The 14981-nt window shown below is 42.4% G+C and overlaps 1 protein-coding gene across 5 annotated transcripts; it reads left to right on the top strand.

Annotated features, from left to right (window-relative positions):
* LOC139388490 (nucleolar protein dao-5-like) lies at positions 1-14880 on the top strand. Of its 5 annotated transcripts, none has more exons than XM_071135188.1 (26): positions 1-251; positions 782-837; positions 1167-1282; positions 1758-1831; positions 2097-2225; positions 2322-2432; positions 2514-2639; positions 2789-2974; positions 3473-3613; positions 3700-3891; positions 4006-4197; positions 5128-5319; positions 5435-5623; positions 6043-6198; positions 6299-6547; positions 6667-6912; positions 7012-7104; positions 10082-10180; positions 11004-11097; positions 11225-11419; positions 11779-11864; positions 12216-12462; positions 13114-13608; positions 13699-13799; positions 13931-13976; positions 14060-14880. In XM_071135188.1, exons 1-25 carry the CDS (start codon positions 135-137, stop codon positions 13955-13957), a joined length of 3909 nt encoding a protein of 1302 aa, XP_070991289.1. In that variant the 5' UTR covers positions 1-134; the 3' UTR covers positions 13958-13976; positions 14060-14880. The 5 variants fall into 5 exon arrangements, with proteins under 5 accessions (XP_070991289.1, XP_070991286.1, XP_070991287.1 ...); XM_071135186.1 differs by having other exon boundaries at positions 18-251; positions 6664-6912; XM_071135185.1 differs by lacking the exon at positions 13931-13976 and having other exon boundaries at positions 14060-14237.
* The last annotated feature ends 101 nt before the right edge of the window (positions 14881-14981 follow it).

Below are 14981 nucleotides of genomic sequence, written 5' to 3'. Positions count from 1 at the left end.
ACATCGAAGGGGGCGTAGTCGCTGTAAGTACATGGCAAATTCCTGCAGACAGTGAGGATGAAGAGCTCTTAATCAATAGATTAAAGCCATTTAATTGATTATTTTGATTGTGCTAGTCGTTCTACCTTAAAACGATGACTTCAAAGGACCCGAGTGCATCAAATAGTGCCTTGCTTTATTTGATTTATCAGCATTTAAAGGAGAATGGTTACCAGAAGGCTGCAAACGTGCTGAAAAAACATGTAACTCAGGTATGTTTTGATACTATCCAACTCTTTTTTTTTTTCGTTTCAACTTTTCATTAAACCTATATTAGCACATAGTGTATTTGACCATTTTGAAATATGTGTGGTTATCCAGAATTTAAGTAGTGTAATTTAATATTAGGTGAGATTTGCTTTAATTATTTTCAATATTTTGTATCTGAATGAACCTACATTTATGTAAATGTTTGCAATTGACTTTCCTTTTGAATGGTGCGTCTTTCTGAATCTCTACCTTGGATTTAGTCAGCCATAACTGATGTAGAACATTATGTAACAGTTGAACACACGTTGGGGCCATGAATGGTGGCACTGTACATTTTGTGAAATGCGCACCACTGTCGTTGTTGCGAAATGATCTTCGTCTACTTGTTTTTCAGATTAATAAATGTATTTACAGCAATTGTAAATGTATTCAGTTGTCTTTAATACTTTTTCCAAAATGTATAGAGACGTATTTAATATAAAATACTCTACATCATTCTGCCCTATGCATTAATGCTTTTGGTGACCTATAGATGGAAGCACCAGAAGAGATCACCTCTTTACATGACATCTACACAAGTTGGACCAAGTAAGTATAGTATAATATGTCATATTCGTTTAGTTTGCCTCAGGCACATATTGTCATTATGCAGTGCCTATATAACATAATGTACCTGCCTTTGGGCGGCAGGTAGCCCAGTGGTTAAGAGCGTTGGGCCAGTAACTGAAAGGTCGCTGGTTTGAACCCTGAGCTTGACTAGGTGAAAATAAATCTGCCAATGTGCCCTTGAGCAAGGCACTTAACCATAGTTGCTCCTGTAAGACACTCTGCATCTACTAAATGACTTAAATGTAAACATGTCATGGCATCTTAAGGTAAATCATTTGTTATGTACTGCTGCCATAACACATTTCCAGGGTCTCGGAAATTGGGCAAAATCCAAAACAAGAGCCTGAAGTGGATTCCACCACCCTGAAGAAGATTAAGGCCGATCCATCAACCAAAGAAGAAGATGTGGACTCAAAACCAATTGGTAGGCTACCAGACCTCCTGCCCTACATTAAATATAATGTTCACAGTGTATCAAATTCACAAACTCTTAATCAACCAAAAAACAGCATTAAACTGTTCCACAGAGAAGATAGACTTGATACAATAAAACTTTATTGTCCATGTTACGGCGAACAATGAAAATTTTTCTTCTGCTCCGTTCTCAACCTCTCTCTCAGAGGGCACACATAATTGAGACAAGCACTATGGTAAAGCTACATGGGTCAAGCTGCCCAACGGTAGGGGAATGTTTTCAGGATGTGAACATAGCAGCCCTCCAGTTGCCAGATCAATTCCCCCCTTTTCCAGCACCCTGGCCCGGAATTCGAATTGGCCACCCTTCAGCTACAGGCCCAACTCCTTAGCCGCTGGGCTACCTACCGCCCCATCTGGCATTCATAGTTGCACGTGATCAACAGTGTAAATTCAGCATTCCTCATTACTCAGCTGTTTTTCAGATTCTCTACCTCCTGCCCCCCACACACCCCAGGGTGCAACCCCAGAGAATGAGGAGCCGGTCCCACAGGATGAGGTGGGTAGATAGAGGAGGAGCTGTGATTTGGGTCGGGCCTTGGCACCAGAGCTATATATATATATGTGTGCGTGGTGTAGAGATTTATGTTACGACAATACAGCCTTTTGGGGACTTGAATAGGTTTGGATTAGCAAATTGAAGATTGTTAAATGTTTCTAGGATGCTTAAAACAATCATAACACAGATATAATACAGTATTTATAGATATTTAGCTCCATTTGATATAGTTGCTGACATTCTGATTTCTGTGTCATTATCGAAGTTGTCATCTACTCCAGTCAGTAACGGGACAGTGGAAACATCAGCCCCTGTACCAGCGGTCACCCCTTTAAAACCAGCAGTGAGCTCAGACAGTGACTCTGAGAGCAAGGAGGAGATTCCCCTCACACAGGTGAAACATGGTGTTCCATTTGGAGGATAAAGGCTTTCTTGATTATATGAAATTGACTGTGTATCCCATGTGTCTGAATGCTTACCTCTCTTCCAGGGAGATACTGTCACCCCAAAGGCCTCTTCAGCTGTCCCTACCACCACGCCCTCAAAACATGTAGACGGGAACAGCGAATCAGACAGTGAGAATGAGATTCATCCATCACAGGTGAGGGCTCTTACGACAATTGTGTTATAACTACATTCTGTAAAATTCAGATTTATGAAATGTTTACTCTGTGTATTTCAGACTGTTGTCATTCCCAGTAAGGCCTCAGCTCCCAGTAAAGCCTCAGCTCCCAGTAAGACTCCAGCCATCCCCACAGCTCCCAGTAAAGCAGAGACCTCAGACAGTGAAGAGGAGGTTACTGTCAAGGTATGTCACACCTGAATCGTTGTAAATAAAATGTATTTCAGCTAAATTATTGGACTGGTAATGGTTACTCCTAGGTAATAGCATGGTTATTCAACAACGCCTGAATGCCATGCATTTGTCTTTCCATCTTCACTCTTCTGTGTTTTTAGAAACTAGCATCTACGGCTGCTCTTATGAAACCAGCCAAGGCGATCCCAGCAGTCCCAGTAAAGCCCAGTATAGCCACCCCCAGTCAGGCTACAGCTGCTCCCAAGACTCCTGCTGCAGGGAAGAAAACACAGAGCTCTGACAGCGACAGCTCTGACTCAGACAGTGAGGAGGAGGCTCCTAAAAAGGTGAATCCTAATGATACCTGACTACAGTAATGCTCTCACACAAATTTAAGCTTGAGTCTGAAATATATTCTATGACATACAAGCTGGGACTCATATAATAAAAACTCGGAGCACAATGATTGGTGACTTCCTGAACTTCCTTTGACCCATTGTACAGTATTTTTTATGAATCAACTTTAACAGTAGAGATACACAGACAACCATATCTGTCGTCCAGTCACTGTAATGATGTGTGTGAACATTGGCATAGATATTATTATAGTCCTCTAATTTCACAGCTAACACCCCCGTGGACAGTTTGTATTTGGCAGGGCTGTACTGCTCCTCTGTCTTTGTGTTGAAGCAGTGACCCATGGTCCTGTAACTCTGTTTGGACAGGGTCAATCCCCTTGGCTCTAGCCTGACAAGCTTTATAATGGCGCTCAGCTTCGAGTGACTGTCTGTGACACCGACCAGGAAACATGGTTCTCTGCCATGTTTCATTTGTCTCTGTTCCAGAAACCTGTGGCGACACCCAAAGCCAAGCCTGTGGCTGCAACTCTGGTCAAGGCAGAAGCAGTGAAATCCACCCCTATTAAAAAACCAACAAACAGCTCAGACAGTGACAGTGATGACACTGAGGAGGAGGCTCCTGTAAAGGTAGGTCACAACTGACTAATATCATGCTACCCTGTCCTATAGCAAGTTTATTTTCTTGAAGAGCTTGATATAATTATTTGTTTCAGAATCCTGCACTGACACCCAAAGCTGCTCCTGTGAAACCAGCCAAGGCGATCCCAGCAGCCCCAGTGAAGCCCAGTATAGTCACCCCCAGTCAGGCTACAGTTGCTCCCAAGACTCCTGCTGCAGAGAAGAAAGCACAGAGCTCTGACAGCGACAGCTCTGACTCAGACAGTGAAGATGAGTTAACTGTAAAGGTAAGTCACACCTGAGAAATAGTAATTCAACCATTTATCCTTGTCACTAATAAAAACAAATATTGAGTTGGTTTTATTCCTGATATAATACCTTGATATATTTTTTTGTTTCAGAAATCAACACAGACCCTGAAAGCTGCTCCTGTGAAACCAGCCAAGGCGATCCCAGCAGCCCCAGTGAAGCCCAGTGTAGTCACCCCCAGTCAGGCTAAAGCTGCTGCCAAGACTCCTGCTGCAGAGAAGAAAGCACAGAGCTCTGACAGCGACAGCTCTGACTCAGACAGTGAAGATGAGTTAACTGTAAAGGTAAGTCACACTTGAGAAATACACTGAACAAAAATATAAATGCAACATGTAAAGTGAGGATCCCATGTTTCATGAGGTGAAATAAAAGATCCCAGTAATGTTCCGTACGCACTAAAAGCTTATTTCTCTCTAATTTTGTGCACAAATTTGTTTACATCCCTGTTAGTGAGCATTTCTCCTTTGCCAGGATAATCCACCCACCTGACTGGTGTGGCATATCAAGATTCTGGGTAAACAGCATGATTATTACACAGGTGCACCTTGTGCTGGCGACAATAAAAGGCCACTTTAAAATGTGCAGTTTTGTCACACAAAACAATGCCACACATGTCTCAAGTTCTGAGGGAGCGTGCAGTTGGTATGCTGATTGCAGGAATGTTCACCAGAGCTGTTGCCATAGAATTGAATGTTCATTTCTCTACCATAAGCTGCCTCCAACGTAATTTTGGAAAATTTGGCAGTACATCCAACCGGCCTCACAACGGCAGACAATATGTAACCATGCCAGCCCAGGACCTCCACAACCGGCTTCTTCACCTGCCGGATTGTCTGAGGAGGGTGGGGTGCTGAGGAGTATTTCTGTCTGTAAAAGCCCTTTTGTTTTGAAAAACTAATTCTGATTGGCTGGGCCTAGCTCCCCGGTGGGTGGGCCTGGCTGCCAAATGGATGGGCTTATGCCCTCCAAGGCCCACCCATGGCTGCACCACTGCCCAGTCATGTTAAATCCATAGATTAGGGCTTAATCAATTGATTTCAATTGATAGATTTACTTTTATGAAGTGTAACTCAGTAAAATCTTTGAAATTGTTGCATGTTGCGTTCATATTTTTGTTCAGTATAGTAATTCAACCATTTCTTGTCACTAATAAAAACAAATATTGAGTTGGTTTTATTCCTGATATAATACATTGATATATTTTTTTGTTTCAGAAATCAACACAGACCCTGAAAGCTGCTCCTGTGAAACCAGCCAAGGCGATCCCAGCAGCCCCAGTGAAGCCCAGTATAGTCACCCCCAATCAGGCTACAGCCTCTCCCAAGACTCCTGCTGCAGAGAAGAAAGCACAGAGCTCTGACAGCGACAGCTCTGACTCAGACAGTGAAGATGAGTTAACTGTAAAGGTAAGTCACACCTGAGAAATAGTAATTAAACCATTTATCCTTGTCACTAATAAAAAACAAATATTGAGTTGGTTTTATTCATGATATAATACCTTGATATATTTTTTTGTTTCAGAAATCAACACAGATCCTGAAAGCTGCTCCTGTGAAACCAGCCAAGGCGATCCCAGCAGCCCCAGTGAAGCCCAGTGTAGTCACCCCCAGTCAGGCTAAAGCTGCTGCCAAGACTCCTGCTGCAGAGAAGAAAGCACAGAGCTCTGACAGCGACAGCTCTGACTCAGACAGTGAGGAGGAGGCTCCTAAGGTTTGTAAAATAATCCTACTATATAGATCCCATTTACTGTACAACGCACAACTTGATCTACTGTAGGTCATAGGAAGTGCAGTAGACCATAAACACCAAAAGTCATTACTTCTGTGATAGTCTCCAGATCTGCATCTGCTCTCTCCCTAAGACCAAGCTGGGGGAAGCTGCTCCAGTCAAGGCTGTAGCAGTGAAATCACCAGAACCAGTGAAGTCCAGCAAACTAGCTATCACTCCCTCAAAACCAGCAGAGAGCTCAGACAGTGGCAGCAGTGAGGAGGACATTCCTTTCACGCAGATGAAAGAATATTTGCACTATTAGAACACGCAAACAGCTTTTTTTCTGTGGAATCATGTCTCGAAAATGTACAACTATAATGTTGTTTATTGACACTTCTCTGTGTGGATTTGTGTTTCAGACTCCTGCTACAGTCATAGAGGCAGCTCCCAGTAAGACCTCAGCTCCCAGTAAGGCCTCAGCTCCCAGTAAGACTCCAGCCACCCCTACAGCTCCCAGTAAAGCAGAGACCTCAGACAGTGACACCTCAGACAGTGAAGAGGAGGTTACTGTCAAGGTATGTCACACTTGAGAAATAGTCATTAAACCACTTCCCCTTGTCAATAAGAAAAACAAATATTGAGTTGTTTTATTTTTGAAATAATTATTTGTTCCAGAAACCTGCACAGACACCCAAAGCTGCTCCTGTGAAAACAGCCAAGGCGAGCCCAGTGAAACCCAGTGAAGTCACCCCGAGTCAGGCTAAAGCTGCTCCTGTGAAACCAGCCAAGGCGATCCCAGCAGCCCCAGTGAAACCCAGTGCAGTCACCCCCAGTGCTCCCAAGACTCCTGCTGCAGGGAAGAAAACACAGAGCTCTGACAGCGACAGCTCTGACTCAGACAGTGAGGAGGAGGCTCCTGTAAAGGTCTGTATCATATGCCAGAAGTATATGATTTGATAGTGGTGTTAATCCTGTGATAATACTGAGGATAAATTGGTGTATAATCCTAGATCCTTCTTAAACCTGAATCTACTACCAAGCAGAAAACCACCCCAGTCTCAACCCCAAGCAAGGCCAAAGCCTCTCCTAAGACCCCAGCAGCAGCTGCTAAGATGGAGACTGACAGCTCAGATTCCTCTGACAGTGAGGATGAGGCTCCAGCCAGGCAGGCCCCTGCCAAGCCCACTCCCAGCCCGGCTAAAACCACACCCAAGGCCCCTGCTGCAGCTAAGAAGGCCGACAGCTCGGACAGTGATGAGTCTGACACTGAGGAGGGCAAGCCAGCTAAAGTAAGTCATATGTTATTAACCTGTTCTAATGTGTTTTTGGTGATGATTTGGCGTCTGCAGTTGTACCTACATTCTGTTTATTTGTTTTTGTTTCTACAGAAGGTCACTGCTACCTCCGTAGCCAAACCTTCAACTCCAGTACAGGAGGAGGACAAAGATTCCTCAGACAGTGAGGATGAAGAAACACCATCGGTCAGTCTCATAGCCCATCAAATTTAACTAGGGCTGTCCCGGACTAAAACAAATCTTTGTCGACCGAAAGTCGTCTGGTCCAAAAAAGAACGTTGTATTTTTCCATATATAGACACACCCTATGTGTTTTAATAAAAATAACTGTATGCATTGAGCTTGTCTGAGGCTTAAAGCTTATGGTTTGATGAAATAAGACAAATGCCTCATGATGGCGCCAGAGATCTAGATAACCAGAAGAGAACCTGACTCCACTATTCTCCTCCCTCTCCTGCTGGCTTTCACAGGTTCTGCATTTACTCTCCTGAAGTTGCCAGTAACAGGCTACATGAGGAGTTAGCAAAGTTTTTCATGTGGAATGCAAATTTATCTTACCAATCCTACCCATCTGTGTGCCAGTTCATATGCACATTTTTATGAAACAGTTTCATTTCATTTATAATAACGGCTTCATATCTGAAAATCATTGTCATGTGGTTAATAAAAATTCTATCCAAATCTAAATGAAAAAAGATACTAACCTAAAAAGTAACCAACTATGTAAAATGTGTCTACATAAAGCCAACAAATAAAAACTGCAGCTTGCAGGTAGAAAGTATCCTGATAAAATAAATATCCTATAATTTACATTGGCCTAACATGGCCACCTAAATATAAATGGTACCAGCACCCAAAATGAGTACCGGAACATATTTCAGTCCAAGTCAAACACTGATAAGAAGTAATCATGTAGGCATATTTTATGATGTTTCAACTAGCTCAGAGCATGACATGTTTTGCTTTCACGCTAAGTGGTTATCAAAAGGGAGAGAGCTGGGGAGATTTTTCAGGTAGCCTATGGCCTACTATGGCCTACTTCTATTTGTGCGCGTCTTTACTCAACATGGACAAGAGCGCTCCAAATAAAAGACAATGACTAAATTGACCAAACTCGTAAATGAAATGAAATAAACCAAAACTAGTATCTCACAAGTGTAGCATAGGTTGTGCGCTCTGTTAATAATGTGTCCACTCCGACAATGACAACGGGAAGACTGGAATAATAATATTTAATGCATTAAAATAATTAACATAACCAGAGTAACAAACATTGTAGATTATACATTCTAGGAATTAAAGGTAAATGCACTACTGGTGATATACAGTACCAGACAAAAGTTTGGACACGCCTACTCATTCAAGGGTTTTTCTTTATTTTTACATTGAAAAATAGTAGTGAAGACTATGAAATAACACTTATGGAATCATGTAGTAACCAAAAAAGTGTTAAACAAATCCAAATAGATTTTAGATTCTTCAAGTTGCCACCCTTTGCCTTGATGACAGCTTTGCACACTCGTTGCATTCTCTCAACCAGCTTCACCTGAAATAATTTTCCAACAGTCTTGAAGGAGTTCCCACATATGCTGAACACATGTTGGCTGCTTTTGCTTCACTCTGCGGTCCGACTCATTCCAAACCATCTCAATTGGGTTGAGGTCGGGTGATTGTGGAGGCCAGGTCATCTGATGCAGCACTCCATCACTCTCTTTAGTCAAATAGCCCTTACACAGCCTGGAGGTGTGTTGGGTCATTGTCCCATTGAAAAACAAATGATAGTCCCACTAAGTGCAAACCAGATGTTATGGTGTATCGCAGCAGAACGCTGTGGTAGCCATGCTGGTTAAGTGTGCTTTGAATTCTAAATAAATCACAGACAGTGTCACCAGCAAAGCACCCCCACACCATCACACCTCCTCCTCATGCTTCCCGGTGGGAACTACACATGCGGAGATCATCCGTTCACCTACTCTGCATCTCACAAAGACACAGCGGTTGAAACAAAAATCTCAAATTTGGACTCATCAGACCAAAGGGCATATTTCCAATGTTCTAATGTCTATTGCTTGTGTTTCTTGACCCAAACAAGTATCTTCTTTTTATTGGTGTCCTTTGGTAGTGGGTTCATTGCAGTAATTCGACCATGAAGGCCTGATTCATGCAGTCTCTTCTGAACAGTTGATGTTGAGATGTGTCTGTTACTTGAACTCTGTGAAGCATTTATTTGGGCTGCAATTTCTGAGTCTGGTAACTGAATGAACGTATCCTCTGCAGCAGAGGTAACTCTGGGTCTGGTGGTCCTCTGGTAACTCTGGGTCTGGTGGTCCTCTGGTAACTCTGGGTCTGGTGGTCTTCTGGTAACTCTGGTGGTCCTCATGAGAGCCAGTTTCAGCATAGCATTGATGGTTTTTGCGACTGCACTTGAAGAAACTTTCAAAGTTCTTAATTTTCTGGATTGACTGACCTTCATGTCTTAAAGTAATGATGGACTGTCTTTTCTCTTTGCTTATTTGAGCTGTTCTTGCCATAATATGGACTTGGTTTTTTACCAAATATGGCTATCTTCTGTATACCACCCCTACCTTGTCACAACACAACTGATTGGCTCAAACGCATTAAGAATGAAAGAAATTCCACAAATGAACTTTTAACATGGCACACCTGTTAATTGAAAGGCATTCCAGGTGACTACCTCATGAAGTTGGTTGAAAGAATGCAAAGAGTGTGCAAAGCTGTCGTCAAGGCAAAGGGTGGCTACTTTGAAGAATCTCAAATATAAAATATATTTTGATTTGTTTGACACTTTTGTTTACTACATGATTCCATATGTGTTATTTCATAGTTTTGATGTCTTCACTATATTTCTACAATGTAGAAAATAGTAAAAATAAAGAAAAACCCTGGAATGAGTAGATGTGTCCAAACCTTTAACTGGTACTGTTTAGTCGAGCAGTAACAAATATATACAATCTCGGTCGACCAACAGCCAAACAATCGACCAATCAACTAATTGGGGTCAGCCCTAAATTAAACTGATAATTACTGTGCATATCAAAGTGAAAATGTTTGGCAGTGGCATTTATTATATAAACTTCAACTTGCATAGATTCAATTGACCTTGTATTTTATCTGTGCTTATGAATCTGACGTATGTGACCAGAAACCAGAATCCACACCATCTGAGAAATCTGTCACGCAAACCCAGGCAACACCTCCTGCTGGCAAGGAGGAAGGTACAGAGGAACACATTCCAGCAGAGGTATGTACGGTACGGGAGATGTAGTGATGTCATGGAACACAGTCCAACGGGTATGTACGGTACGGGAGATGTAGTGATGTCATGGAACACAGTCCAATGGGTATGTACGGTACAGGAGATGTAGTGATGTCATGGAACACAGTCCAACAGGTATGTACGGTACGGGAGATGTAGTGATATCATGGAACACAGTCCAACAGGTATGTACGGTACGGGAGATGTAGTGATATCATGGAACACAGTCCAACAGGTATGTACGGTATGGACGATGTAGGGATGTCATGGAACACAATCCAACAGGTATGTATGGTATGGACGATGTAGGGATGTCATGGAACACAGTCCAAAAGGTATGTATGGTATGGACGATGTAGGGATGTCATGGAACACAGTCCAACAGGTATGTACGGTATGGACTATGTAGGGATGTCATGGAACACAGTCCAATGGGTATGTACGGTATGGGCGATGTAGGGATGTCATGGAACACAGTCCAACAGGTATGTACTGTATGGGTTATGTAGGGATGTCATGGAACACAGTCCAACAGGTATGTACTGTATGGGTTATGTAGGGATGTCATGGAACACAGTCCAACGGGTATGTACGGTACGGGAGATGTAGTGATGTCATGGAACACAGTCCAACGGGTATGTACGGTACGGGAGATGTAGGGATGTCATGGAACACAGTCCAATGGGTATGTACGGTACGGGAGATGTAGGGATGTCATGGACATTCTTTCTGGACTGCTAATTGTTCATTTTTCCACCAACACCATATTGGTTCCTTATTCATATTGTACTTCATGCCTTGACATAAGGTTGAAGCTGTTCCAGTCATACCTACAACTGAAACAGCAGCTGAGGAAAACAGCAGTGATGATCCAACCGATATTGAAGGATCTCCTCCTGAAGGTACAACAGCCCAGATCTCACTCCTGTCATGTGTTGTTTTTTGGTGTTGACCATTTTGCTTGGTGTAGTTGCATTTTGGTTAGTTCTGTGTCTGTGGCTATCTATGACCTCCTCCTTTCCATGACAGTCCCTGAGGTGGACACACCCCCTGCCTCTGGGCCAGAGAGTGCAAAGGAGGAGGAGGTCCCAGAGAGTCCCCAGAAGGTCCTAAAGACGAACACTTCTTCAGAGAAGCCCAAGACAGAGGATCAGATAGTGACCTCTACAACATCAGAGGACAAGGGTGACACCCCTGAACTCCCATCAGAAGCCCCTGCTACGGGTAAGACCAGCCATTTCTCCCCACCTGGTCTAGAAGAACCATACGTGGACTCCACTGACAACTTGGCTCACTTTAGAGCTGAGGCCAGAAAAGGTACAGACCACACATCATAATGCAGTGTCTAAATTAACAAAGGACAGGAACATAAGCTAAGTAAAAATGAGTGTTCAACAAAAGTGAAACACAGAGAGAGGACAGTCACAACAGAAACACTGTTCATAAAGTTTGGGATGAAATAAAAAAGATATGACTTACCATCATCTTGCAATGAAATAACTGAGAGGGAGAAAAACAAGCAAAATACAGTCAAACAAGTCAATTACCAGTCTTATGAAATGTATCTTTAAATGTATCTTTAGCTGCTGAGATCAGAACTGCTTTAGAAGAGGAGTCAGAGGACTGTGTTGACCCAGTTATCACCAATTCAGCATCTGAAGACTCGGAGGTAAGTAAAGTAATCAATGATGTAACCCTTTGTCTGTGAGACACCATGTGTCTGTGAGACACCATGTGTCTGTGAAGACACCCTGTGTCTGTGAAGACACCCTGTGTCTGTGAGACACCATGTGTCTGTGAAGACACCCTGTGTCTGTGAAGACACCCTGTGTCTGAGAAGACACCCTGTGTCTGAGAAGACACCCTGTGGCTGAGAAGACACCCTGTGTCTGAGAGACACCCTGTGCACGGCTGATATGAAACAATAAATCAAAGTGACCAAATGCTTTGATTGAAGGTTTTGCTTTGATCTAAACAATATTCTATTGTTGTTGCCCCTCTGTTTTTCGTCACCGTGTAGCCTGAAAAAGTGACCATTGAGACAGTTGTTGAGACAATCCCCACAGAGACAGAGGAGCCAAACACTGATACCCCAACACCTGGATCAAAGAGGAAGAGGAGTAAAGAGACAACGGACACAACTCCCAAGAAGAAGAAGATGAAGAAGAAGAAGAAGGGGGAGGTTGAAGAGAATGGGCAGCCTGCAGTAGAGGAGGATGGGGATGAGTCCAGTCTGGACACAAAGGGGTTGGAGCTGACTCCATCAGGTATACTATCCAGAGCTCTCTAATCCTGTTTCCGGAGAGCTACCATCCTGTAGGTTTACTTCAACCCTGTTCCTGGAAAGCTAGTGTCCTGTAGGGTTTAACTCAAACCCTAATGTAGCACACCTGATTCTAAAAAATTAGCTGGTTGATAAGCTGAATCATGTTAGTTACAACTGGAGTTGGAGTTAAAACCTACAGGAGGGTAGATCTCCAGGAACAGGGTTGTAGTTAAAACCTACTAAAACCTTGTAGTTAAAACCTATTAGCTCGTCAGGAACAGAGTTGGAGTTAAAACCTACAGAACATTAGCTCTTCAGGAACAGAGTTGGAGTTAAAACCTACAGGCCATTAGCTATTCAGGAACAGAGTTGGAGTTAAAACCTACAGGACATTAGCTCTTTAGGAACAGAGTTGGAGTTAAAACCTACAGGACATTAGCTCTTCAGGAACAGAGTTGGAGAGCCCTGAGAGAAAGAGGCACAAGAGAAAGCTAATGATAATTATACCTGGACCATAAACAACCCTTAACCACTACTAGGCAAAGGGTAGGGCTAGGGGTTGCCTTTTATTACCTGCTAAATAACTGAATGTAACCTGTAACCATCATCTATAGTCAACATTTCTGTTACATCGATTTTCTCCGTTTTACAGACGATTCCAAGGTGGATACCATCCCGGCTTCAGAGTCTGGCTCTACCACTCTTGTTCTGTCAGCAAAGTCACTCAAGAAAAGGAAAAGAAAGAGGGTGAAGAAAAGAAGAGGTGCGAAGGCCGAGAGGGAGTCACCGGAAGAGGACGAAAAAACAGACTTCGTCCAAAAAAAAAAAAAAAAAAAAAAGAGCAAGAAAAACACAGCATCCAACCTGACACCACCAACCAACAACCAGACCAAGGAAACTCCAAAGACCACAGCTGCTAAGAGGCCTCTTCCTCCCACCCCTGAGCCGGAGGAGCTAGAGACTCCCAAAAAGAAGAAGAAGAAGAAAGTCGCAGAGAAAGGGAGCGCTGTGAAGGAAAATACAACTCCAGGCATTGAAACAAAGAAGAAAAAGAAGAAGGCTACTAAAGCTGAAAACACTGTGAAAGACTCTGCAATCTCAACTCCTGAACCGAGCCTTACACCAGAGACCCCAAAAAACAAAAAGAGTAAGTGCAATGCGGGACAAACAAGAAAGGTTGCTTCTCTAAGTATTAAGTTCATTTGTTTTGTGTTTCCATTATGATTGGGTTCTACAGAGAAAAACAAGCTGACAGAGAAAAAGGAGAAAATGAAAACTGCATGGAAAACACCGGTAAAAGCCTCAACAGGACCTTTGCCTAACACAGAAGTCACTAAGGTATGGGACAGAAACACTATCTGGGGCATAGGTGCATATCAATAGAAAATTATGAATTATGCAAATAGTGTTATTTGGATGCATGAAATAGTTATAATGGCACTGATATTTCCTTTTTTCTTTTTCTTAAGAAAAATAAGTCCTCCAAAAAGAAATAATCCAATGGTGAAATTTCAGGTACATATACATCATATATTCTGTCATTTTCCCAGAGCCCAAAATGACTTACATCATTTCTCAAATCTAATGTTACTTTGCAGGAGATGGTGGATATCTTCTCCTGGGAATGAAGTGGAGCTGCCAACGTCAATCAGAAGACCACCTCGATCACACTGGTGCCTGAGGTTTCAACCAAAAGAAGGGGAAACTGGAGTTCTGACCTGTACATGTACTTTAGGTTCTACACATGTATTTTAGGGGAACATCTGTATTGTGTTACTAACAACACAATCTATGTTTTAACCATATATTCTATAAGCTTGCTAAACCAGGCATGTATTGACATGAAAAAGGCAAAATAATCATACCATTCTATTTGAAATGTTGAATAAACGGGACACAGAAACTAACACATGGAACGTAAACCCATCTTCAGTGTATTTGCCAAGTCCTAACCAATGATAAAACAATCATTAGGTATTAATATGTCCTTGGTCTAGCATTGCTGTCTTGATAAAGTTGTAGGGTGTAGTACTCTTGCATGTTGTGGGTTTTCATTTCTGTTCTTTAAGCTGTGAACACTTCCACATAATTGTGTGTAAGGTAAGGGATTGTTAGGACTCAAAATGGGGAACACTTGTAGCAAATGTCACTCCAAATACTGTACTATGCACCTCACGAATCCTATTGCTGAGCCCATAGCCTTGTGTTTTAGCACTTATGTTAGACCCATACACCTATGCAGAGGAAGGTTCTGGGGGACCAGAGGAGGAATGCTGATCTGACTGACTCAGAGAATTTGCTGAACTCCCATGTTTACAAACCAGTATTTGTGTCACATTCTTGTGAAAACAAACTTTTCTTCCATTTGTCATTTTCTGATTGTTCATTATCAATAAAAAAAAATGGTTTAATCTCTTAATCTGGTTTCTTTATTCATAAAAGCTTATGAAAAAGTGAATATCTATAGCATGAATATAAAATCGTATTGTTGCCAGCCACTTGTGTATGAACCTTTCAGTC

The sequence above is a fragment of the Oncorhynchus clarkii genome, chromosome 29, assembly GCF_045791955.1.
Source record: "Oncorhynchus clarkii lewisi isolate Uvic-CL-2024 chromosome 29, UVic_Ocla_1.0, whole genome shotgun sequence".
Taxonomy (NCBI): Eukaryota; Metazoa; Chordata; class Actinopteri; order Salmoniformes; family Salmonidae; genus Oncorhynchus; species Oncorhynchus clarkii.
This window is presented reverse-complemented; position numbering and strand designations above follow the sequence as displayed.